The 24352-nt window shown below is 42.2% G+C and overlaps 1 protein-coding gene across 4 annotated transcripts in view; it reads left to right on the forward strand.

Moving 5' to 3' along the window:
- The window catches only part of LOC138967147 (glycogen debranching enzyme-like), a 78939-nt gene that overhangs the window by 5361 nt on the left and 49226 nt on the right, over positions 1-24352 (forward strand). For 3 of the 4 annotated variants that reach the window (XM_070339649.1, XM_070339648.1, XM_070339645.1), the window contains exons 2-8: positions 3551-3642; positions 4376-4598; positions 5303-5584; positions 5977-6256; positions 7136-7244; positions 7624-7741; positions 16633-16674. In XM_070339649.1, coding sequence (XP_070195750.1) covers positions 3564-3642; positions 4376-4598; positions 5303-5584; positions 5977-6256; positions 7136-7244; positions 7624-7741; positions 16633-16674 — 1133 coding nt within the window. In that variant the 5' untranslated portion in view covers positions 3551-3563. The remainder of the gene's footprint in view (positions 1-3550; positions 3643-4375; positions 4599-5302; positions 5585-5976; positions 6257-7135; positions 7245-7623; positions 7742-16632; positions 16675-24352) is intronic. The other variant, XM_070339647.1, reaches the window with a different exon arrangement.

Genomic DNA, 24352 nt, shown 5'->3' on the forward strand with positions numbered 1-24352 from the left:
GCATGGGAATTGTCCGCCAAAAGGCAAATTTCCGCCAATTTTTTTTTCCGCAGAAAAAGCAAAAGTGTCCGCCGAAAAAATAAATGGGGGAGGCAAAAATGGTTCTAAAAACTGAATTTAATGGCAAACTTGGAGCTTAGATGACACCAAATTACACCATTTGGGTTCTTTGGAGAAAACAAATTCTGGGGGGGGCATGCCCCCGAACCCGCCTAGCAGGGCTAGGTGCTTTGCGCCGTTGACTTTGCTATTACTTACAAATTTTCAGCCTTGTTTTACTTTTTTCAATTCCCATGCCTGGTTATATGCATGTAGTTCATATATACATATATGTAGAGGGGAAACATTTTCAGTAGAAATTCTCCTTTTTGACTCACCTGAGTGACTGGTGAGTATTAGCTATTAGGATTCATATGTGTCCCGCCATATGTCCAGCCGTTCATCCGTGGACAAAAAACTTAAATGTTGAGGTTATCTCGGATGTTTTTTCAAGCTAGACCTCTGAAACTTTGCACACTTTTAGGGTTTGGTGATCTTTTGAAGTGACCCCAGTTTGGTTGACCCTCGTCAAATGTTCGGGTCACAGCGGGGTAATGTTCGGGTCATAAAAACTTAACGTTGAGGTTATCTTTGAATTTTTTTGAAGCTAGAGCTTTGAATCCTTGCACACTTCTAGGGTTTGATAATCTCCCGACTTGACCTAAGTTTGATTGACCCTCATCAAGTTTTGGGGTCATAGGGGTCATGTTCGATTCATAATAACTTAACATGTTAATTTTTTCAGGTGTTTTTGAACCTAGATCTTTAAACACTTCAAGGGTTTGATAATCTGTCAACATGACCCTTGTTTACCCTTGTCACATTTTGGGGTCAAAGCGGAGTCATGTTCGTAAAAACTGGTTGATATTTGTTCAGTTATTTTGGGAGCAAAAGCCTCCAAATTTCACACAATTGTAGGTGTTGATAATCTGCAGACATGACCAAAATTTGGCCTGTTTCCATCAAATTTCCAAGTCACAGCATGAAAATGTTTGCTGGAGAATATTTTCATTTCTATAATATCCACTGAGCTATCAAGAAAATAAGTCTTTAGGTCATCAGACTATGATGTCATTGTTTGATTTGGTCACAGTCTTGCTAGACTAATGATGTCATAGTGTCAGAAATGAGGTCACGCAAGTTGAGTATTGCATATTTTGTTTGGGCTAGCCAAAACTCAATTTGGTCAAGAAAATTAGTAATTATTGAGATTCTAGTTTTAAAAAAACCAAGATATATCTATTTTCAAATGTCGGTGGATGTTGAGTATGTCAGGCTAGTGATAGTGGTGGGGAGGAGGTTGGGGGTTGTGCAAGTTTGAACATGTGAAATATTCTTAGGGTTGAATAACTAAATGTATTGATGCAGGTCACATAAGGAGTTCTCTTGAACATTATTTTATGAAGCTGGAACAGCTTTTTTTTTTGGTGGGGGGGGGGGGGGGGGGCGTGGGGTCTTAGGTAGTGGAATCCTCCGTTTAAGGCCTACAAAACTCTGCTCAAATCAGGTCTTATAATGGGGGTAATTTTACAGAGGTTATGGACAGAATAACTGAGAAAACTGGGTCTTGAAAATGTCTTATCTGGGGGGGGGGGGGGGGGGGGGGGTGTCTTAAAAGGAAGGTTGTCTTCTAAGGGGTAAGGTGGTCCAGGGAGGGGCTGGGGTAAGAAAGGGGAGTCGTGTGCAAGCATTTGCTTTTCTTGTTCAAAAATGCTGACTGCACATTCAGACTTTCTGGGTCACACATGGTACCACATAATGTTCTGACAAGTGGGGAAGGGGAGGGGGGAGGTATGTTGTTGTGAACTTGATTTGGGACTATTCTTCTGTTGACATCATTTTCTGTTTCTGGTGTAACAACAAGGTGCCATGCAGATGTAAAAAGCAAAATAAAAAAATATTGGCTAAGCAGGATTAGGTATTCTCTCTCTCTCTCTCTCTCTCTCTCTCTCTCTCTCTCTCTCTCTCTCTCTCTCTCTCTCTCTCTCTCTCTCTCTCTCTGTCCCCCCCTCTCTCTCCCTCTCTCCCTCTCTCTCTCTAAAAGGTACAGGCCACACTTTCTCAGCATGGGAAAGAGAAGTGAGCTGATTCAAAATAGACTTGATTGTGTTAACTTGTAATTGTATGTTAACAGAACAACAGAAACTCTCCGGTTAGGCAGTTTTAGGACCTCCGTCATCTGTCAAACTTATGGTACATTGGTGTTATTAAGGGTCCGATCATAGGTATATGATCTTATAAGTTAGAATTCCCCTTCATTTCCTCTGTCAATGTCCGTTTGTTATCCGCTTGCTTCCCTTTACATAATAAATCGGCCATATAGGGCGTCATTGTCCTGAACGAAATCTTCAAAGTCTCCAAAATCATTTGTAATTCTGGGTAGGGAAATCCTTTCATGAAACATTGATGTCAGCGCCTTTCCGCGGTTGGTCGATGCATTTCAGAGATTGACTGCAAACATAATGTCGGTCACACTTGAAATTAATTCTACATGAGTTTGCTTTCCTAACTGATACGAAGTGAACGGGAGCATGGGGTTAGTTATCAGGGTAACTTCCCTCGAACAGTGAGATCGACAGAACGTACAGTACTCAAAGTCAAACGGAGAAACTCGGAAACCGACAAGTCAATACTGATACACATGCTACAGAACTCACGTGTAATATTCCAAGTCAAAAATTCTATGTTTTTCCCCGGAAGACAGTGAGCCAGGTTAGCTGAATCAGTAGAGAGCTTGACAAGTGAAAGTCGTTGATTTGGCGGTCACAGGGTTCTAACCTCTTACTCTTAGCAGTCCAGAAATGTTTTTTTAACATCGACTTCTAATTATGTACTTTTGGTCTGATACATTAGGTATTTTCTTGTTTTCTGTTTGTTTGTTTTTTGTAGTTGTTTATGTTTTATTTTTGCAGCTGGGCCCTTCAAATTCGGCACACTTAGTGCTTTACATTATTCTCATTCATTTTGAAAGTTTGGTTGACCTGTCAAATTTTTAGGTCACTGCTATAACCAACAAAATGCACAAAACTGCTTTTTCTTTGAAAAGGATTTTTTTTAAAATTTTTTATTAAACTGCACCAAACAAAGTAATCAGGGCTTGATTGTTGACATCGGGTTTTGTCATAGAGTTCAGTTCCTCAGGTCACGACAGCTGTGATTTTTCCAGGATCCTCACATTTTTAACAAAATCATTGCTGACTACTTTTGTGACTTTCAGAGAAAGTGTATATGTGGGTGTATATGTGTGCATGTAAAATGTACTGTTGTAAAAAGGATTTTTTTCTTTCAGCTTTTTGAGTAAACTACCTCATGTACATTGTTCTTTAGATTGTCTAACTCTAAGATGACATGCATAATTTGACTTTCATGTATTGCAATTTGCTCAGCAGTAAAGCTTGTTGTTCAGGTGAACTGAAATGATAAAAATTATACAGGTAATCACCTTGGGTATGGCATGGCATGTGCATTAAACTGTGCAATAAAAATTAAGGTTGGTGTCGGTATCTTTCAGGACACGCGACAGTATGCCGACCCACCAAGTGCGTGTCCACCATCTAAACAAGGGAGAGAACAAAGAATCCACTCTCTATCGACTTGAAAAGGGTATTTTGTACATACAGTATTGTTTACCTTTTAATTCAGTATATATATACTTACAATGTTGTTGGATCTGTGGATAATTTGTACTCTGATGAGTCATAATGCACCTCAGCTCTGACGTCACATGGCTCAAAGAAGAGAAATCCAATGTTCAATCGATGCATTTGTTTTTATGCGCTTTGTGTGTCCCTTACTTTCCCTTTTTTATAGGCAAAAAACCCTCAAATGTTCCAAATCCTTATACCCTACTAGCCTTTGGCAGTAATTCTGCAGTACCCATTGTTATAGAGCTGGCTCAAACGGCTGTCAGCATGCATACATTACTTTCTACCGGTACAGGCGGTAGTTACTTAGTCAAGGACAGTTAAAGACAGCTGTAACAAGTCACATGCACTCTCTATCACACACACATGCACACATTCTGACTCACTTGGTGACTTACTCATCCTCTGAAAGGTTCAAAGACTAAACTCTTACATTCACATTAGAGCCAGTCAAAACACGAGAAATGTAGATGAGTACATTTTCAAACATTATTTGAAATGAGACAGAAAAGCAGTCAATGAAGAAGGGTTTGTGGGGAGTGCATGAAAAAATGTGGTTTTTAGCGATACTTTGAAAATAATTGAAAGGAGACAAATCGCCACGCTTCTGTGCTAGAGGGACGCCATACACAAAAGACTTGTCCGTATACCAGTTGATTTTCTACAGCAGTTTTTGTTCATATCATGTACAGGATGGGTACTAAGGTTTTTGCTGAGCCCCTCCCTCCATTCCTTGACCGTGAGGCTGTTCTGCAACCATCCGCCAGATCCACAGACACCGTTCGATCGGCGCACCTACCACGAGCTAGAATGGAAATGCCCCACAGGAATGCGCTCCGATCTGACAGACATCTATGCTGAGCTCCAGATGCTGAACTCTGGCTCTTTCAATTACTTCTTCACCATCGATGAAAGGTTTGTGAAAATGGACGTAATTCGTCAAGTAAATCTGTAGCAGGACTTGATTTCAGAAGTTTGTGGGCTGGGGGTAATGAGAGGAAGCAGCTGGTTTCAAACTTCACTTCACATGCAAGGCTTATTTCCTTGTTTTTTACTACCTATTTTATTCATGTTTTTATTACTTAGTTAGTGGAAGAATCTTTTGTAATGTATGTGTGATGGTGTATGCTTTTAATTAAGCGTTGTTGACTATGAATGTAGATGTAAATGCTTGTATAACTGTGTTTTAATTTTAAATGTGTCAAGCGCAAAGAGCATAATTGTAAAGTTATGATGTTGTGCTATATAAATGCTCATTTATTATTATTATTATTATTATGCTGTTTTTCTGACATCACAGTGTGCAAGATTATGATAGTTCTCTGCCAGTGATGCAATGTATGATCAGCTTATTACTAGCAACGAATTGAGTAAGAGGGTTGGCATTGTATTAATTATCCCTTTGTCTGCTAGCAAGCAAACAGTATTTTATATACATGCCTGGCTTATATAGTAAGACATGGGTTTAAGACATCTCCGGAAGGAAATTAACATATGAGGTACTGGATGATACACTAACATGAAACATTCTTTGTCTTTTATTTAGGTCTTCATATTTTGGCTACCAGTAGTAGAGTGCATTCACTACAAAAAAATTAAGGCCTGTTCTGTGTTTGCAGTACATGCATCGGCCAAGCCAACGGCCAGGGATTCTTCCTAGTTGAACCAGTGTTGTCGGTGGGACGAGACGAGGAGATCACCATGGACTGCCTTCAGGTCCAGACCGTCATCACCAAGCTGCTTGGCCCTTTCAACGAATGGGAGAGCCGCCTGGCCGTTGCCAGGGAGACAGGCTACAATGTCATCCACTTCACACCTGTGCAAGAGCTGGGCATCTCCAACTCTGCCTACTCCATCCGCGACCAGCTGCGCTTCAGTCCCGTCTACTCTACTGATGAGAGGTATGGGAATGAATGAACCACATGTTGTATGCTTTTGCTTGCTGAGGGGGGGGGGGGGGGGGTGTCGGGAGTTGCAGGACATGTGTTTTCATTGTTCTGATGCAAAGATGCATTCTCAGATTCTGAGACCTCAACGATAATCAGTTCTGCAAATTTTGGTCTCATGTTTCTGTGCACACAAGCACGGATGCAAACTTGCGTCAAGACTGTTTATGGCTTGCAGCATGAAACATTCAAATCACTGATCTATAGCTTGCATTCTTGAGTGAAAAATTTTAAGGAGTTTGTCAGCCAACTTTTGCGTGGAAGTTCTAATCTGATCAGTCCTGATTAATACTCAAGGTCACAGTGTAGCGGGTCATCTGAGCGTTGATTCACTCCCCTTGTCACAGAAATGTCTACACCATGAACGACCTAGAGAGCCTCATCGCCAAGATGCATAAGGAGTGGCGCGTTCTCTCCATCACGGACCTGGTCCTCAACCACACCTCCAAGGACAGTCCCTGGCTGATGGAGCACCCTGAGTGTGCCTACAACTGTAACAACAGCCCCCACCTGAAGCCTGCCTACATCATCGACCGCATCTTCCACTACTTTAGCCAAGAGATTGCTAAAGGAAAGTGGGAGTCCCAAGGCATACCCCCCAGCGTCACTGAAGAGGGACACCTACAGGTAAGAGAGCGGACATGAGATTTTTAAGTGATGTGCATAGGTTGGTGCTAAACATGACCTATGTTTGGACGAGACAAAAGACTTGTCACTTGAAAAAAGGCAATCTTTTGCAAAGAGACGTAATTTTACTGTTTTTGGTAAAGTTTCAAAAACTCTGCTGTATTTTTTGTTGGGGGTGTTGTGATTCAAAATTAGCGTTAAAAATTAGGTATCAACCACAACTTTCCATATTACTAGTAATTTCAGTCAAAATGGAGATTTCAGAATCCCATGTCTGTGTCGCAAGAGAAATATGAAGAAGACAGAAAGACAGACATTAACAGACCCTGTCTTGCAGACTTTGTGATTTGGTCAGAATCAGCTCAAGATAGTTCAGCTGACTGATTAAATAACTCATAAGGTCAAACGGTTTTCTTTGTCCACACCTCAAATTTTGATGGATTGCTTGACTGACTTTCAACCAAAGCAACTGATCATGAAAGAAGCTAAATTTTAATAAAATATCACAGAATGTATACATGTATAAAAAAAAAAAGTGCTCTTTCTTCAGTCCCCTTTTTGATTGCACATTCTATACCATGTCTCACAGTGCATGATCATGAAGCGGGAACAGCAGCATCAGCTGTGTCTGTCAAATAATTTCAAAGAGTTCCAGTCAAAGGAGGAGGTCCCCAAAGCAAAACCCCTGCACATGCGCAAAGCCATTCTAGGGTGCTTTCAAACTCATTTTTATTTTTCCAACTTCACTTTGTTTTACCTTCATGAAGTAAAATGGGCCCAGAGAACAATTCTTAGTGTCTCAGAGTTTGAGATACTGTTATCTTTGCTGCAGACGCTTCATCCTACCTGCCTGATGATTTGGGACTTGTGTCGTTTCAGGCTATGCGCCATGTTCTTCACAACGAGATCTTCCCCAAGCACAAGATCAGTGAATTCTACAAAGTTGATGTCGACAATGTTATGAAAGAGTTCAAGAAAGCAGTTGACGGTTAGTAGCTGTCTTTTCAATTGCTGTGTCTAGTTTTCTTTTTTTGCTCTCTTTCTTTTTTTCTTTCTTTCTGTTTTTCCTCTTTTAACACATTCCAAATATCAAACCAGCAGAGAAACAAAGAACGACTTCACTCTCACACACAGACAGCCAAATGGTCACATGCATGCACACACAAACACACACAAAGAGTATAAACATGCACTCCACTTCTTTATAGGGACAGGTTGGAAGATTAGGCATCACCTAAAACCTTTATCCCTTTGTATTAAAGTTTTGAATTTATCATTTCTCATGACTTGATAGCACCTTCTATAATGACATTTCTTAAACATCATTGATTATTCAATTTCTGTGATTTTTTGTTGATTTTTTGCAGAAAATCGCAGCCGAGAACCCAACGAGTCAGAGTTGAAAATCAAACAAGATCCAGAGTTTGGTCGCATGAAGAGTTCCATCGACCTGAATCATGCTGTGTATCGCTACAACACCGATCGGTATGATACAAATCTGAGCCCTTGGCCTTGCTGTGATTAGTCGTTTGCCAAATTAAAGTTGTCTAGAGTGTGATATAACCACTAGTAAAATTAAAAGTGGTGGTGGTGATCATTCTATGGCCAAACAAATATTTGTGTTTCCAGCACCCATGTATGCAGACCACATTTTCTTCTGACAAGAGTCGAATCCAGGAAATAACTCGCGTTTGTGTGGGTTAGGAAAGAGGGAATACTCTTGCTTTAACCGAGGAAAACTTTGCCGGGTGCTCCTTGTTCACGTGTGGAGACATACACCCTTGCCAGTGGCTGATGTCACGTCACGTGGGAACGTTTGCATCAATAAAAGCAAGAGCATTCACTCTTTCACAACCCACACAAACCCGACAGGAGTTGTGTCCGAACATCGTCTCTTCTTATATTTTTTTTTTATTTTTTTAAGTGATTGGAGTAGTAAATACGCACACATACACACATATACCACCACCAAAAACAGCCACTTAAAAGTGAAAGAACAAGTCGCGTAAGGCGAAATTACTACATTTAGCAGTGATGAGACTTCTCAGTATTTATACTGAATTCCGTATTTTTGAAGGTCCCAGGGGTCATTCTCAAGATACGTGCTAATCCGTTGAGAAAATATTAGGGTGTATATATAGATGTTATAAGGTACGGGTCAAATGGAAAGAAGGCACTGACATTGCATGTGACAACTGTAAAGCATGTGACCAAAGTGAAAGACCAGCTTACCAACCAGTCATTTGGCTCGATGGTAAGACAATCTCTCTCTCTCTCTCAGACTCTCTCTCTCTCTCTTTCTCTCTCTCATATTTTATTTTTGTTTCTTTTCTGTTTCATTATCGTCTATTTTTCTGCACTGTTTTAAACAAACATATTATATCTATATGTTTTTGGAATCAGGAATCGACAAGGAATAAGATGAAATTGTTTTTAAATCGATTTCGGAAATTTAATTTTAATCATAATTTTTGACTCACATGCGAAGCAAAAGTGAGTCTATGTACTCACCCGAGTCGTCCGTCCGTCCGTCCGTCCGTCCGTCCGTCCGTCCGTCCGTCCGGAAAACTTTAACGTTGGATATTTCTTGGACACTATTCAGTCTATCAGTACCAAATTTGGCAAGATGGTGTATGATGACAAGGCCCCAAAAAACATACATAGCATCTTGACCGTGCTTCAAGGTCAAGCTCGCAGGGGCCATAAATGTTGCCTAAAAAACAGCTATTTTTTACATTTTTCCCATTTTCTCTGAAGTTTTTGAGATTCAATACCTCACCTATATATGATATATAGGGCAAAGTAAGCCCCATCTTTTGATACCAGTTTGGTTTACCTTGCTTCAAGGTCAAGGTCACAGGAGCTCTTCAAAGTTGGATTGTATACATATTTTGAAGTGACCTTGACCCTGAACTATGGAAGATAACTGTTTCAAACTTAAAAATTATGTGGGGCACATGTTATGCTTTCATCATGAGACACATTTGGTCACATATGATCAAGGTCAAGGTCACTTTGACCCTTATGAAATGTGACCAAAATAAGGTAGTGAACCACTAAAAGTGACCATATCTCATGGTAGAAAGAGCCAATAAGCACCATTGTACTTCCTATGTCTTGAATTAACAGCTTTGTGTTGCATGACCTTGGATGACCTTGACCTTGGGTCAAGGTCACATGTATTTTGGTAGGAAAAATGTGTAAAGCAGTTCTTAGTGTATGATGTCATTGCTAGGTTTAGTTATTTGACCATGTCAAGGTCAAGCATGTGAGTCGTATGGGCTTTGCCCTTCTTGTTATATTTTTAATATTCAGAGCTTGTTTTTAATCCGAATATAACATATTTATATGTTTTTGGAATCAGCAAATAATGAAAAATAAGATGAAATTGTTTTTGGATTGTTTTATAAAAAAATATTTTTAATTACAATTTTCAGATTTTTAATGACCAAAATTATCAATTAATTTTTAAGCCTCTAAGCTGAAATGCAATACCAAAGTCCGGCCTTCATCGAAGATTGCTTGGCCAAATTTTCTATCAATTTTATTAAAAAATGAGGGTGTGACAGTGCCGCCTCAACTTTTACAAAAAGCCGGATATGACGTCATCAAAGACATTTATCGAAAAAATGAAGAAAACGTCTGGGGATATCATTCCCATGAACTCTCATGTAAAATTTCATAAAGATCGGTCCAGTAGTTTACTCTGAATCGCTCTACATACACACACACACAGACACACATACACACATACACCACGACCCTCGTTTCAATTCCCCCTCTATGTTTAAAATATTTAGTCAAAACTTGACTAAATGTAAAAAGGAATGGAAATCATGAAGAAAATAAGTACTCCTAGAGGCCTTGGTTTCCATATGTAACAATTAACACATACAGTTTTCCTTTAGCAAAATGGTCCCATTTTGAAACACAGTATGAGAGAAATAACAACTAATCCTGTCCTGCACTAAACAGTAACATTCTTATAACATTCTTGAATGAAGTGACCTTACTCTAGGAAGTTGTTGAATAGTTGTGTGCTACCTGTTGGCAAGGTGTTCCACACTCTCAGAGACGTACAAGCCATTTTGATGTTGGAAATGAGTGAAGGAACACTTTGTAAATTGTATGTTGTTATAATTATTAGGGGAACAGAGTTTTTCCCTGCATGTTTTTTGTTTGGGGTTATATTGTGATAGTGTATTGGCAGGTTTCACGGTATTGATTTCAGCCATTTCCCATTTTCTCACACTTCCAGTCAAACATAAAACTGTGAAATACTGTGAACATGGATGTTATTGTAATTAATTAGGATCAGTACCACACAAAACAAAGAAAAAAATTATACGCAGAGTCTTTTTTTCCATAGAAAATCAAGCGAAACGAAAGTTGCCCCCAAAACGTGAAAATCTATTAAACAAACTTGATGCAAGCCTGACTCCAGAAAGAAGACAGAAAACCACTAATACTAAATGATTTACATAAAGTTTAAACATATAACAGATTTTCACAACAAAGTTCCTTGCCTGAGGCTGTCTATATGTTTGCATGCAGATGTCCTTGATCAGAACGCCATTTTCACCTAAACCGGCCGGCGAAATGTTTTTTTTCACATTTCAAGGTCTCCATACACTAACAAAAGTCACATGTTTTGAAAGTGTATTTATGTGTGTTCAAGATAAAAACAGATAAGTACTTCTTTATCATTTTTTTAATGACAGAAATAAACTTATACTATCGATACCCCCTAATTTAGAAAACGGCAAGAGGAGCCAAGATACCTGTTTCATAAACAAGGAACACTTTTTTGTTCATAAAAAGACACTCACTCATTTTGATATAAAATAATAATCAATTGCATACATATATGAATACAGAATGTTAAACAAATCTACTTTTATTTTAAGTGGAAAAAACACACAACAAAAAACACGCACATAAGTGACGCACACAAACTGAAGGCTTACCACCAAAGACTGTGGGTACCCTAACTACTCTCCTCACATAGGGAGGGGGGAGATAGAAGGATCCCTAAACAAAGCCTGCCTCAACACGACTTTAGTAGGTAGCCGTGCCTGCTTGGTCATCCAATTATGCCGTCGAAAAACAGAAACAAAGAAGAACAAGTCGCGTAAGGCGAAAATACAAAATTTAGTCAAGCTGTCGAACTCACAGAATGAAACTGAACGCAATGCAATTTTTCAGCAAGACCGTATACTCGTAGCATCGTCAGTCCACCGCTCGTGGCAAAGGCAGTGGAATTGACAAGAAGAGCGGGGTAGTAGTTGCGCTGAGAAGGATAGCACGCTTTTCTGTACCTCTCTTCGTTTTAACTTTCTGAGCGTGTTTTTAATCCAAACATATCATATCTATATGTTTTTGGAATCAAGAACCGACAAGGAATAAGATGAAAGTGTTTTTAAATTGATTTCGAAAATTTAAAGGCACAGTAAGCCTCCCGTAAACCATCACACAGCTCCCCGTGTGTCTACATACAGTACAAGCATACTTCCATTTGAACGCTCACCGAACGGGAACATCCAGGCTGCTTTCTGTCGAGCGTGAGAAATTTTCAAAGAATTTACTTTCGTGGACTTCTCCTTAACAACAATTGCGCCTCGTTTTGGTGCTGGCCGGGACGGCTGTTATGAATATGATACCGGAAATCACGCCCGGACAGTAAGCCTCCCGTAAACCATCACAGATACTGTCAGGCTTTTACACACAGTACAAACACCCTTCCATTTGAACGCTCACCAAACGGGAACATCCTAGGTGCCCTACGTAAAGAGCGAGCAATTTTTAAAGAATTAATTTTGCAGATTGTCTCGAACACTTTTTGGACCCATTCTGAACTCAGGTCAAAAATGAGTTACTTCCCTTCTATCGATGTAAACTGTCGATAGCCGTGGATCGATGATTATCAGAATGTTTTTGGACCGTGGTGCGTTTTTGCGCTAGACCTAACTTTTAAAATCTAAATAATAAATTGACAGCTTGTTACAAAATTCTTTAATCATAGAAGAATTTGTTTTTCATCAAGACAAGATCAGAAAAGCCCGGAAGCAGGGTCACGCAAGGGTCGTCGCAGACGACGGTTTACAGTGCATATCGCCGTTCCTCTCAACAGTCAAAAGCCATCGCTAGAGTTCTTGTGAACCACAGCCGTTTGTTTCGTGCATAAAAACGTGCTATTGTAGATAAGCTCACATCGAGTCACATTCAAATGACTAACTGACGACTACATTGTGAAAAAGGGAAACTGGATGACACGAGTTCACGATGGCTCAGGGGTAAGATAAACCACGCAAAAATAAATTCTTTGAAAATTGTTCGCTCTTTACGGAGGGCACCTAGGATGTTCTCAATCGGTGAGTGTTTAAATGAAAGGGTGTTTGTACTGTGTGTAAAAGCCTGACCGTATCTGTGATGGTTTACGGGAGGCTTACTGTGCCTTTAATTTTGATCATAATGTTTATATTTTTAATTTTTAGAGCTTGTTTTTAATCCAAATATAACATATTTATATGTTTTTGGAATCAGAAAATGATGAAGAATAAGATGAACGTAAATTTGGATCGTTTTATAAATTATTATTTTTTTTTACAATTTTCAGATTTTTAATGACCAAAGTCATTAATTAATTTTTAAGCCACCAAGCTGAATGCAATACCGAAGTCCGGCCTTCGTCGATGATTGCTTGGCCAAAATTTCAATCAATTTGATTGAAAAATGAGGGTGTGACAGTGCCGCCTTAACTTTTACAAAAAGCCGGATATGACGTCATCAAAGGTATGTATCAAAAAAAAGAAAAAAAAACATCCGGGGATATCATTCCCAGAAACACTCATGTAAAATTTCATAAAGATCGGTCTAGTAGTTTGGTCTGAATCGCTCTACACACACACGCACAGACACACATGAGGGCCCCAAAGGGTTTAAAACCGTGATCGTGATTGGCGTTTTTTGACCTTTCTGTGACCGTGATTGCCGAAATTTCCATTTCTGTGATCGTGATGGGACTTTGCCCGTGATCCGTGATGAAAAAAAAATCAAGTCTCGTGATCGTGATCGTGATTTGTTTTCGTGATCGTGATGGGCATTATTGCAAAGCATTTTATTTTCAACGTACATTTTTCACAGCTGTATCACTCTATGATCCTCTAGTCTATTCGTCAAGGAGCCAACTCCGATTGAAGGGAAGCAACAACACATTCAGAAATATGATTTTGACAGCGATTGCTTCCCTTTAAAAGAGATCCAATCAGAAGGCAAATTGCAAAGGTCTTCCAAACTTCATCCAATGAAAGGGCTTCGTGCAAAAGTTTTGAGTGCATTCAGTCAAATTCGAATTCGAAGATCAAACATGGCGTGCAGCGGTACTGTCATCGAACTTCTGTTATATTTTGTGGATTCAAGCCAGACCAAAGCAGGCGGCGAGAATGCCTTCCTTGGTGGAAAGGTCAGGCTACGGGTCGGTCTTTCCGAAGACGAAATAGCAAGCGGTATGTTGATCTATGTTGCTCTATGACTGTTCTGAATGTAGGCAAAGATCTTGAAATTTGTTCAAGATCTTTGAGTTTGAGTGAGATCATTGACATTGTCGACATTGCCACGTCCGGCTGTCACTCGCTCAGTGTGTCCTCGACTGGCTCGAGATCGAGTCTGCGTGTAGCCAAAACCAAAACTAGAAATGTGTTTTTCAACCCAGCAACGTGGACACGCTTGGCATAGATTCTAATTGTCGCTTCTTTGCATTAAGCTTGGATTTATATTAGCGCCTGTAAACTTTAATATCAACAATGGGTTAAATTCAGAAACAATGGCGGGGAGACGTGCCAGTTTGGATCACTTGATCCTCATGTCAAAGACAATCAAAGTCATGTTCGTTGGGGATTTTGTCAGGCATGCTACTTTTCCGGTAGCCTAATTAACGGAAATTCGATAAAGCCGTTTTCAAAATCCGGTAAAGTCAAATTTTTTCCGGTGAAGTTAAAAAATATCCGCAAAAACGATCCGTGTGAATATCGCGCAACGCGACCAGGCGCCGGTCTCAATGAAGCCAGCGCACAGTAGTGTTGTTTTCACCAGTTTGGAGGTGTGTTGAATGGTGGTGGGGGGAGGCTAAAATGGGATTTTTAACAAGATCACAACACTATTACAGCCCGGAAAATGATGCCCAGAATGCACCAGATTGCACAGATTTTAACCGTTTTTTGACAAAATTTCCGGGGGGGCATGCCCCCGGACCCCCCTAGTTGGCTCGCCTGCTTCGCAGGCTCAGGCTTGTGGCTTCGCCACTGGCACTGCGCGCTTCTTTCAGGTAAAACCATTTTTGGCCCGTAGCATTCCTGTTGGTTTTTCAAGGACATGAAACCAGGCGATGGTGTACCCCCATCACACATTCATGTACTTTAATTTCAATCCACCCAATAGTTGGGGAGAAAATGGGTTTTCAAGATTTTGCTCTGGAAATGTCAAATTGTGCAAGTATATATTCATGTGTGTGAGTGAGGGTGTCTGAGTTGAATGTGTATGAGTGTAGACTAGAGAGAGAGAGAGAGAGAGAGAGAGAGAGAGAGAGAGAGAGAGAGAGAGAGAGAGAGAGAGAGAGAGAACGAAATATAGAGAGAGAGAGAGAGAGAGAGAGAGAGAGAGAGAGAGAGAGAGAGAAAACAATGAAAACAACATTCTTGTTACTGATTACAAATCATGATATGTATTTCTATGTGTGTATGAAAGAGAATTCAAAAAATAATAATAAAAAGTGCAACACTCACTTTGTGTTGAATAAACAATAGATCCAGAGGAGCGAATTACTGTGTGGTTGTGTTTACTTTGACACGTGCTTTCTGTACATGCAACTTTTACCGTGACCGTGATTTGCCACTGGTGTTCGTGATCGTGAAAAAAAAAATCAAGGTAACTGTGATCGTGAAAGCTAAAATTTCCCTTCCCGTGATCGTGATGATACCCCCCCTTTGGGGCCCTCACACATACACCACACCCTTGTCTCGATTCCCCCCTCAACGTTAAAACTTTATAAGACACTTGCAAGGCAAATTTTCGCGCCGCGGTGCCGATGACGCAAATAACTCTCGCGACAAAACGATTGGTCCGTAAATTCGCGTCATCAACCGGTTCATGAATGGCCCGTGTATGAATGGCATTCATTCTGTTGTGATGACGTGCGCACCTCGTCATTGATGTGACTTGGAAAATCGGTCGGATTTAGGTACCCCCAAGATCTTATGTCGAAATTAGATACCTTTACCCTACCGATCCAGAACTGCAAAGGAAACGTTAATCAAACTTCTATAATCATTGAAAAAGCTAAAAATCTGATCGAGCATGAAGAGGTAGCGATCGTGTGGTAGCGATCGTTGGCTGACAGACGGCATATTACTCGACAAAAAGGCAACAAAAACAATAAAATATCACCTGAAAAAATAATCACAAATCCCGCCTTCGGCCTCAACTGTGAAAAGTGTGTAATATGTCACATACGGCATAGGATTGCCCGGAAATGACAACAAAAGTGAAAGTAGCGATCGTTGGAAACCCAGGACAGACGACGGTCGGACATTCCAAGAAATGGACACGGCGCGGAATTTCGCGAAATTTCGGTCATTGTAAATGCTTTCCTATGAAGTACAGACTATAAAGGTGTGTTTTCAATGTCAAAATAAAATCATGTTATCATTTCTTGTGGTAAAATAAGCTTACTTGGTTTATCTGTGAAGACTTAGTTTTTCGGACAGACAGCTTCCAGTTCTCGATTCGATTTTTTGTGTGCAAAATATGTAATGCAAAATTCATATTTGTGCTTTTGTTTTTGTTTGTATGGTTAGATATTGCAGCTCTGCTATCAAATATGACCATTCAGTGTGAATTGAGTGCCTTTTCGTTTCAATTTTCACATCAATGGTTGGCTTCTGTCATGCAGAAGGAAATGGCGTCTGTCAGGATTCACACGATCGCTACCAAACACATGTGCATAAAATGCCAACAAAACAACTCAAACGATTTTTTTTTTCAGAATTGTATTCAAAATGACACATTTGTGCATTGCATATAAAAAAAAACACTGAGAAAATTGGTTCAGCAAGTTAGAAATCAGAGCACATTGTGCAGTCAATAGAATGTCTCAATACCGTGAAACCTGCCTATTAACATTTGCTCACCAAGCACAGACCCCCAACACTCCCCCCTACCTGTCCATCTTTATGTGTGCTGTATCTTTGAAAGGAAAGGAGTAATTTGCTCTGTGCACAAATATTGCACAGAAACGTCTGGAGGAAGTTCTTGAAAATACGAATAAGGGGAAATGGGTGTATAAATAACATAAGGCCATTTGGACGTTGTTTTTTTCACAGCAGTGGTGCATCAGAGACTGGATCCCAAGGCGATCAGGAAAGGTATTGGCTTTGGAAGGGGAAAAAAGCAAACATTTGTCATCTTTCATTTTTGGCAGCCCCTTTTAGTTGTAGCTGTTGTGTTGAATTAGCTTGAGTTCTGTTCGTTTTTGTTTTCTTTTTTGCTTTTGCCTCAGTGGAGTAATCAGGAGAGTCTTAGTAATGAGCAGCTTAAGGCCAGCTGGCCATGGACACAAAAAAATGTATGTTGAAGTTTTTTTTTAATGTTTTTCAAGCTAGAGCCTCCAAATTTCACACACTGATAGGTTTAGATCATCTTCAGGGATGGGAATACCTTTGTTCTCATAGGCGGATCTCCTCAGCTGACAGCTGTTTTTCATAACAATGACCACTTGTGACACATCAATGTTCCTAACCCTGTCCAGCATGTGTAACAAATCTGTACACACCTACTACACACAGTTTGCATCTGTGGGATGTTCTTGGGATTGGATAACTGGAAATGGATTGATACAGGTCACAATTGGGTCAAGTTTGGGTCAATGAGTAGCAAGTCATTGTTCCATGGTTTTATGAAGCTAAAGCAGCAAATATTTTGTTTATAATTCTGACGGGCGGTATGGCTTGGTGGTAAGACGCCGGCCTCCAAAGCGGAAGATCGTGGATTCGAATCCCGGCCGCCCCTGGCAGGTTAAGGTGGAGATTTTTTCGATCTCCCAGGTCAACTTATGTGCAGACCTGCTAGTGCCTTATCCCCCTTTGTGTGTACACGCAAGCACAAGACCAAGTGCGCACGGAAAAGATCCTGTAATCCATGTCAGAGTTTGGTGGGTTATAGAAACACTAAAATACCCAGCATGCTTCCTCTGAAAGAGGCGTATGGCTGCCTAAATGGCGGGGTAAAAACGGTCATACACGTAAAAATCCACTCGTGCAAAAACACGAGTGTACGTGGGAAGAAGAAGAAGTTTATAATTCTGATACATGCATAACATGACAAAAGGTGAGTTGCATAAGCATTTGCTTGTCTCGTTACATGGAGTAAGACCGCATGCTTTCACTTGGACACATACTGAAAACAGCCTAGATGCTTTCTGTCCAAAGTGGAGTTGTTCATCAAATTAACGTGGCAGATTGGCATCCATGTCTCTGACAATATTAATTCAACAACAACAAAAACAAATGGATAAACAAAGGGAACAAAAAAGACACACATAGTGTGCACTGGAAGCATCCGGGCTGTTGATTGTTGGCATGTATTGAAGATGAAAGCCGCTAGACTTATCCCTTTAAAAAGCCTGAAGAGATCTGTGGCTGTGAACATGGTTGCTTACATGAGAAGGAATGTACCTTTAAGCATGCCTTTCACTGGATTTGATTTGTCTGACTTTGATGATATCTGGTGGCATACAGCGCTGTCTGTCGGGAGCAACACTAACCCTGTTACTCTAGATGCCTCCACAATGTGTATAACATTTTGTGCATCGTCAGAAACTTTTGATCTCCCCTATTCCCATCTTCACCCGCCACCTGTGCATTAATTACACATTAACATGCTTCCATTTGAAACTTCTCGGTCGTCATCGTGGATTGACGCCCGACCAAAGCTAATTGAAGCCCGACGGAGCAAAGCGACGGAGGGCTTTAATTAGACTTTGGTCGGGCGTCAATCCACGATGACGACCGAGAAGTTTCAAATGGAAGCATGTTAATGTTATTGTAATTCAATCTGACGACGATCTCTTTCCTGCTTTCATGCGATGGTAAACCGACAGAATTGGTTCTGTTCTGTTCACACACTACTTTCAGTCCTATCTTATCACTCTGCTCCTGTTTTGTTTTCTTTCACATTCATTTTCCCTTCTTTTTTGACGGGTTTCTGGACAGCAAACTCTAAATCAAATTCTTTTCATCACAGAAGCGATCTTTGGAATTGACTGACGTAGTCCGGAAGAATTCATGCATCAACTTACGTCACGTATTCGACATCATCACTTCGCATACCTTATGGTCTCTGTATTTTGTTGGCCTTCATATTTCCTACTTGTAAAATGACCCTCAAAGCTAACCGAGACTAGTTAAGGTTGTTAATTGTATCAATGCGCCTCGCCAGCAGGTGGTTAATGACTTTTTTAGCGAGTGGTTATCGACAATTAATGACCGGTCATTTTTAATGAGTTGGGGCATTTTGACCAATCACAGGATCTGTTTCATTAAAACGCCAACTTGATTGAATTACAATTCTTTCTTATTCATGTGGCTGGATGTTTGTTTTTGAGTTGCTGAGGTTATGCTTTCTGTTAATACATGTATTATTTTTTCATGCACTAGTATACAACTAGAATGCAACACTTACTTCTTTGTAATGATACTGTGGCTGAAGAGGCTTCTTGCTGGCTTATAACACTCTTCAGTGCTCTTAATGCTTTGTTTACAGGTGTCGGATCATCACCCCTACCTCTTAGTCTCCTTTTAATTTATCTGTCGCTGTGCAGGTGTTTATCTTGTGCAACATTTGCTTTTTCGTGTTCATGCTCTCACTACAGTCTATGCTGCTGATTTTAACTTTTCTTTGTAGCTTCCTGTGCATTCACAATTAAACAATCATTTAATTACATATTCTTACTCCGAATCACATATAAGCATTGACGCAGTCAGAGATGCTAAGGTCCTGAAAATCGCTACCCGTCTAACAGTCAAAGGGAAGCAACCCCACAAACAAAAAAGTGTAAGTGGAAGCGTAGCTAGGGACGCTAGCCGTGGGGTTTACCTCCCCTTGGAGTGACCTACGTCACTACCGCTTCCCGAGCACGTGATAGAATTCATACGACTATTTTCACTCAGAGGAGAAGGTCGCTTTTTCTATCGCTCTCGTGGCTGTCTGCTTGGTGTTTGCCTGGCTCCCATCGTTCACGTTTTTCACCCGTCTACTCGCTGGCTGCTTCATAGCTGGTGAGATCTTTCCAGTTAGTCTTTTGACTAGCGTTTTTTATGTTGTTCGTGCTACTGAATTTCTTCTGTCCTGTTGGACTTTGATTTTCGGTAGTCTGTTGTTCTTTGGCCGCCATTTTGGTGGCCATTTTGTACTAGCACATGTCTGTCTACTGAGTTTGTCAGTCTGGTTTGGACTTCCATTGTTCTCAGTAGGTGTTGTTAGCTACCTTTGGGTAGTTATTTTGACTAGTGTTAGTTGTTACTTTCTGCTGATTTACGTCGTTTGGCTGACATAATTTTTCAGTAGTTTGTTTACATGTTTTTCGGTCAGCTTGGCTGACAGTGAAAAGATACGTAGCGTTAAGCCAGAAGGCTAGGGGAAGGGCTTCCTTATACCTAAGTCTTCCGCAACTTCTTCCACGCCTGTGGTTGTTGTAGTTTCGGATCAGGCGCATAATACGATGTTTTCTGTGCCATTTTTCGGCGCATGAAGATATGCGTTCTAGCTCTTAGCCTAGTGGGTATAATTATGCTTCACTTTTGCCTCCTGCCTCGGCACCAGAGCCTAGCTCTTTGGTGTCATCCCTGCTTAGCTCTTTGATTTCAGCAACCCGCAGCCTCGTGCGTGAGGAGACGAAGCGCTTGTTTCCAGCGTCCAGCTCCGTTCCCCACCCAGAGGTGGGGAGCACGCATTCCTTGGCTTCGTTTCGGGTTCCCGCAGCTACGTGTTCCAGAGGTTTTTTTTCCCTGGTTCACCTCCGCCGCCTTCCTCGCCTGGATCTTCGAGCCGGTCCGCTAGCACTCGTGATGCTGCAGGACGTTCCCTTTTGGAAAACGGTTCTCTTCTTGACCGGCGTTCTCTGCCTCTCGCTTGCGGGAGTGCAGGTTTGCATGTCCCCTCGGGGACACGGTCATCACAGGGTCACCCCCTGTCAGGTATGGCTGCCCTTCCTCTCGCCAGTATTCAGTTCAAGGGAGTGGGGCAGGTGCAGCTGTCGGTTTCGACAGCTGTGCTTCCGGGTTTTCCCGGAAGCATAGTCTCAGCCGTTAGCGGACCAGCCATAGTCCCTTCCGGTTTGAGTCTACCTTTACGTCAGCAGTCGCTTGCGACAGCTGCACTTCCGGTTTTACCGGAAGTGTAGGCTCAACCGTTAGCGGACATGTGATAGTCCCTTCCGGCTTGAGCCAAGCCTTACGTCAGCAGTCGTTTTCGACAGCTGCGCGTCTGGTTTTTACCAGAAGTGTAGGCTCACTGGTTAGCGGACACGTCATAGTCCCATCCGGCTCGAGTCTAGCCTTACGTCAGCAGTCGTTTACGACAGCTGCGCTTCTGGTTTTAACGGAAGTGTGGGCTCACCGGTTGGCGGACCTGTCATTGTCCCATCCGGCTTGAGCCTAGTCTTACGTCAGCAGTCGTTTTCGACAGCTGCGCGTCTGGTTTTTACCAGAAGTGTAGGCTCACTGGTTAGCGGACATGTCATAGTCCCATCCGGCTCGAGCCCAGCCTTACGTCAGCGGTCGTTTTTGACAGCTGCGCTTCTGGTTTTCACCGGACATGTGGGTTCACCGGCTAGTGGACTTGTTACAGTCCCATCCGGTTCGGATCTAGGGCTGGCCTACGGGCCTTCGGGCTTCCGCCCGCAGTCCCTGCAACACCAGCTTCGGCAGAGCGCTGTGGCTTCGGTTGCACTTCCGGCTCTGCCCGGATTTTCCTGTCCGGTTCCCGATGCTTCCTCTTGGACGTCGGTGCGCGCGGACCATGGACTAGCCTAGGGGCTCGCAGGCTTCCAGCCTCATGTGTTCCAGCGGCCCCTCCACCCTTCTGAGGTGGGGGCTGCTGGCTCCTACGTTCCTGTGCTTTTGGTTTTCGAGGCTGCTTCCTCTCACCTCCCTCTTAGGCAGGTGGTGAGGAGGCATGATTACCAGCAGGGAGGGTTTCCGGTTCCTCTCTCAGCTTTCTTTCACAGGCAACTACGGCTTCGAGCTACGCCCTTCGCTTGCCGCGTCGGACCCTCAGCCTCTGTATGTGCATCAGTCATTCCACCTGTCCGCGGTGTTGGCTGCTGCACTCTCTTTGGCTTGTGGCTTCGGACTTCGACATTTCCTACCGTCATCCTCAGTCTAGGCATAAGATGAGGCAGGACGATTTCCGTTGGGCTGGGTTTCCGTTTTCCGGTTATCCCAGTCACCTTTTGCCACAAGCAACTTTGACTACGGTCTTTGTCCGTCCTCTCCGTGTCTGACTTGGTCTTTCGATGGTGAGCGGACACGTTCTGGTTTTGCGTCCTAGCTTAAGGCTGTACTTGGGTTGGCGGCGTAAGTAACTTCCAGATATTTTTCTGAGGGTGTTCTGTCCTCGGAGGCTTCCGCTTCGGTTGCCTCGTTGGAATGGATGACTTCCGGTTTTGAAGGAGGAGTACTCCTATTTCCGGATTGAGGGGTCACCCTCTATGTCTTACCACCGCTCTCAGGTTTTGGCTAGCCCTCTCCTTCCGGCAGAGGGTTAGCTAGTCAGACCTGTTTACCAGTACGATTTGGGCGTATTTTGTACGCCAAATTATTATCAGTACGCAAATACGCGACACACGCACAAAATACGCATAAGAAAAAGTCTAGAATACGTTTTCCGGTGTTGGTGTGCTGATTACGGGATGGTACAACTGATACCGGTTTCGGTCGAAAGGAGATAACTATGACAGCGAGTCTTCAGCTGTGGAAACCTTGTTCAGTTGTTGGCACGTGCGATCGTCTGGACAATCGTGGCAAAATGAAGCGGTAAAATGTGCCAGTTTCGGATGACTGTACCAAGTCTAAACAGCAGAAGCAGCAGATTTTCTTGGAGAAATATAAGAAAGAGCCAGGAATTGTGGAGTCTACTATGGGAAAAACGACACTGCAGTTCCAAAACACACATGGACAAGGTTGCTGCAAAGAAATCCGCTGAAAGCTGCCAAGGAATTATTAAATTCATTCCCGCAAAGCAAATCCTGCCAGAACAAAAGGCTGTAGTCCGTGCTGAAGCAATGTTTTCTGAGATGATTATAAAAATGAACTTGCCACTGTCAACCGCAGATGTTATTTCACGAACTTCATCTTTTCATTATCAATCTGCTTGGAAGACACTGGTTATAATGTTATAAACTGACAGGTAAATAAAATTGTTTTATCCCTGTTGTATCGGAAGGAGTTAAATTCTGAAGATGTTCACAAGACATGCTATTCTTACACAAACACGTTTGCACCCACGGCGTACGTTTTGCCTAGCCCATATGGCTTTGCTTGCAAAGTACACCAACTTTTTGAAAAATACACTTAACTTTTTGAAAAAGTACTCTTGCCTCAGGTTTAGGGTAAACAGGTCTGGCTAGTGCTCTGGTTCCTTTGCTGTGGCTCTTAGCCCAGCACTTGAATCTGCAGACGAAACTTTTGTTCCTTTCATTGCCGATTACTGGTGTTCTTCGGGGTGTTTGAAACAACGGCTGGCCTTCGGGCATCATGGCTTTCAGCCGCGTCTGACGTACAGCCATTTTGTTTATGAACACCAATCACAATAGGCTTTGGCCACCGTGATTTCTGTTTAGCAGAAACAACGTTTTTGGGGAAATTTTGTCGTCTTTTTTTTCCTTCAACTTCTTCCGTCTCAGCAAGAAGTAGTGAAAGTCAGTCTGTGGACAGCTGGTCTGCCGGTTACGGCACTCTTGTCATACTTACTGGAAGGGTAATGACATTCAAGATCAAGCCATGTTCATTCATAGGCGTTTTTCTTTCACAACCCATGAGTTCAATGAGTCCTTGTCTTTGTTAGACTCGGACTCTAACGCAGGATATCTGTACTGCGTTACACTCTCAGTCATGCTTGGGTAGACACTCGAAGCAGGTCAGGTACCAACAGTAGCCTACTTCGGCTAACCGATTTGGAACAGGCTGCGTCTCACAGCCTCGGTGCATAGGGATGTGAGCGTTTCTGAAAGTTTTACGAACTTCAGGAACGCTTGTGCCCGTTCATGACTCTTTCTCTCACTGAGAAGGACTCTAGTATCATATACTCGGGAGTCTCTCTCGTTCATAGTGAGGAGATTGGCGACGCCTCTCTCGTTCTTGCGGTCACCTGGAGAGTTCGTCTTACTCAGTTCTGAGTGGACATCCTTCGGCACTGATCGTTTCCATGTTTGGCACTACAGCAAGCGCTCACCAGGACTCTTGCTTCCTTCCTAGGTCGTTTACATTCATAGCTTCTTGCTAGTGAATTTTACGTTCAGACCTTTCCCGCAAGCGCTTAAGCCGCTTTGGGATTCACCCTCTCAGGACGGATTCAGGTCAATTTAAATTCAGAACTGGTCAACTCTTGACTAACTGGATTTCTCAGGGTGGCGGTCTTGTAAGATCACGGAAGGTAAACAATTTTCGAGCTCGGTTAGTCCTAGGATGGGTGACTTCTGCTTTCACCTAGGGCAGTGTTTTCTGATACGCATTTAACCAGCCGGTTGTACTGCTTTCAGAGCGTCCTCTTTCGCGGCTCCCTTTAGGGAGCTGCGGCTCTAAGTTTTGCTCCTCCTGGCGCGGTCACCACGCTTGGCAGCAATTTTGGGAGCAGGGGTTTGCTGTTTAGCGAATCTCGGTTCTTTTTTGAGAAGAGGGCTCATTTTTGTCGAAACTGGAATTTATTTCCTTGGGTTTCGGTTTTAAGTCATTTCCTTTGATTCTTCTTTGTGAGGAGTCTAGAAAATGCCAGAATGGTTCAGGCAATTTTGCCGTGCCTCTCGTCAGTTAACAGGGGAGAAGGCTT

The sequence above is a fragment of the Littorina saxatilis genome, linkage group LG5 (assembly GCF_037325665.1).
Source record: "Littorina saxatilis isolate snail1 linkage group LG5, US_GU_Lsax_2.0, whole genome shotgun sequence".
In the NCBI taxonomy this organism is placed as follows: domain Eukaryota; kingdom Metazoa; phylum Mollusca; class Gastropoda; order Littorinimorpha; family Littorinidae; genus Littorina; species Littorina saxatilis.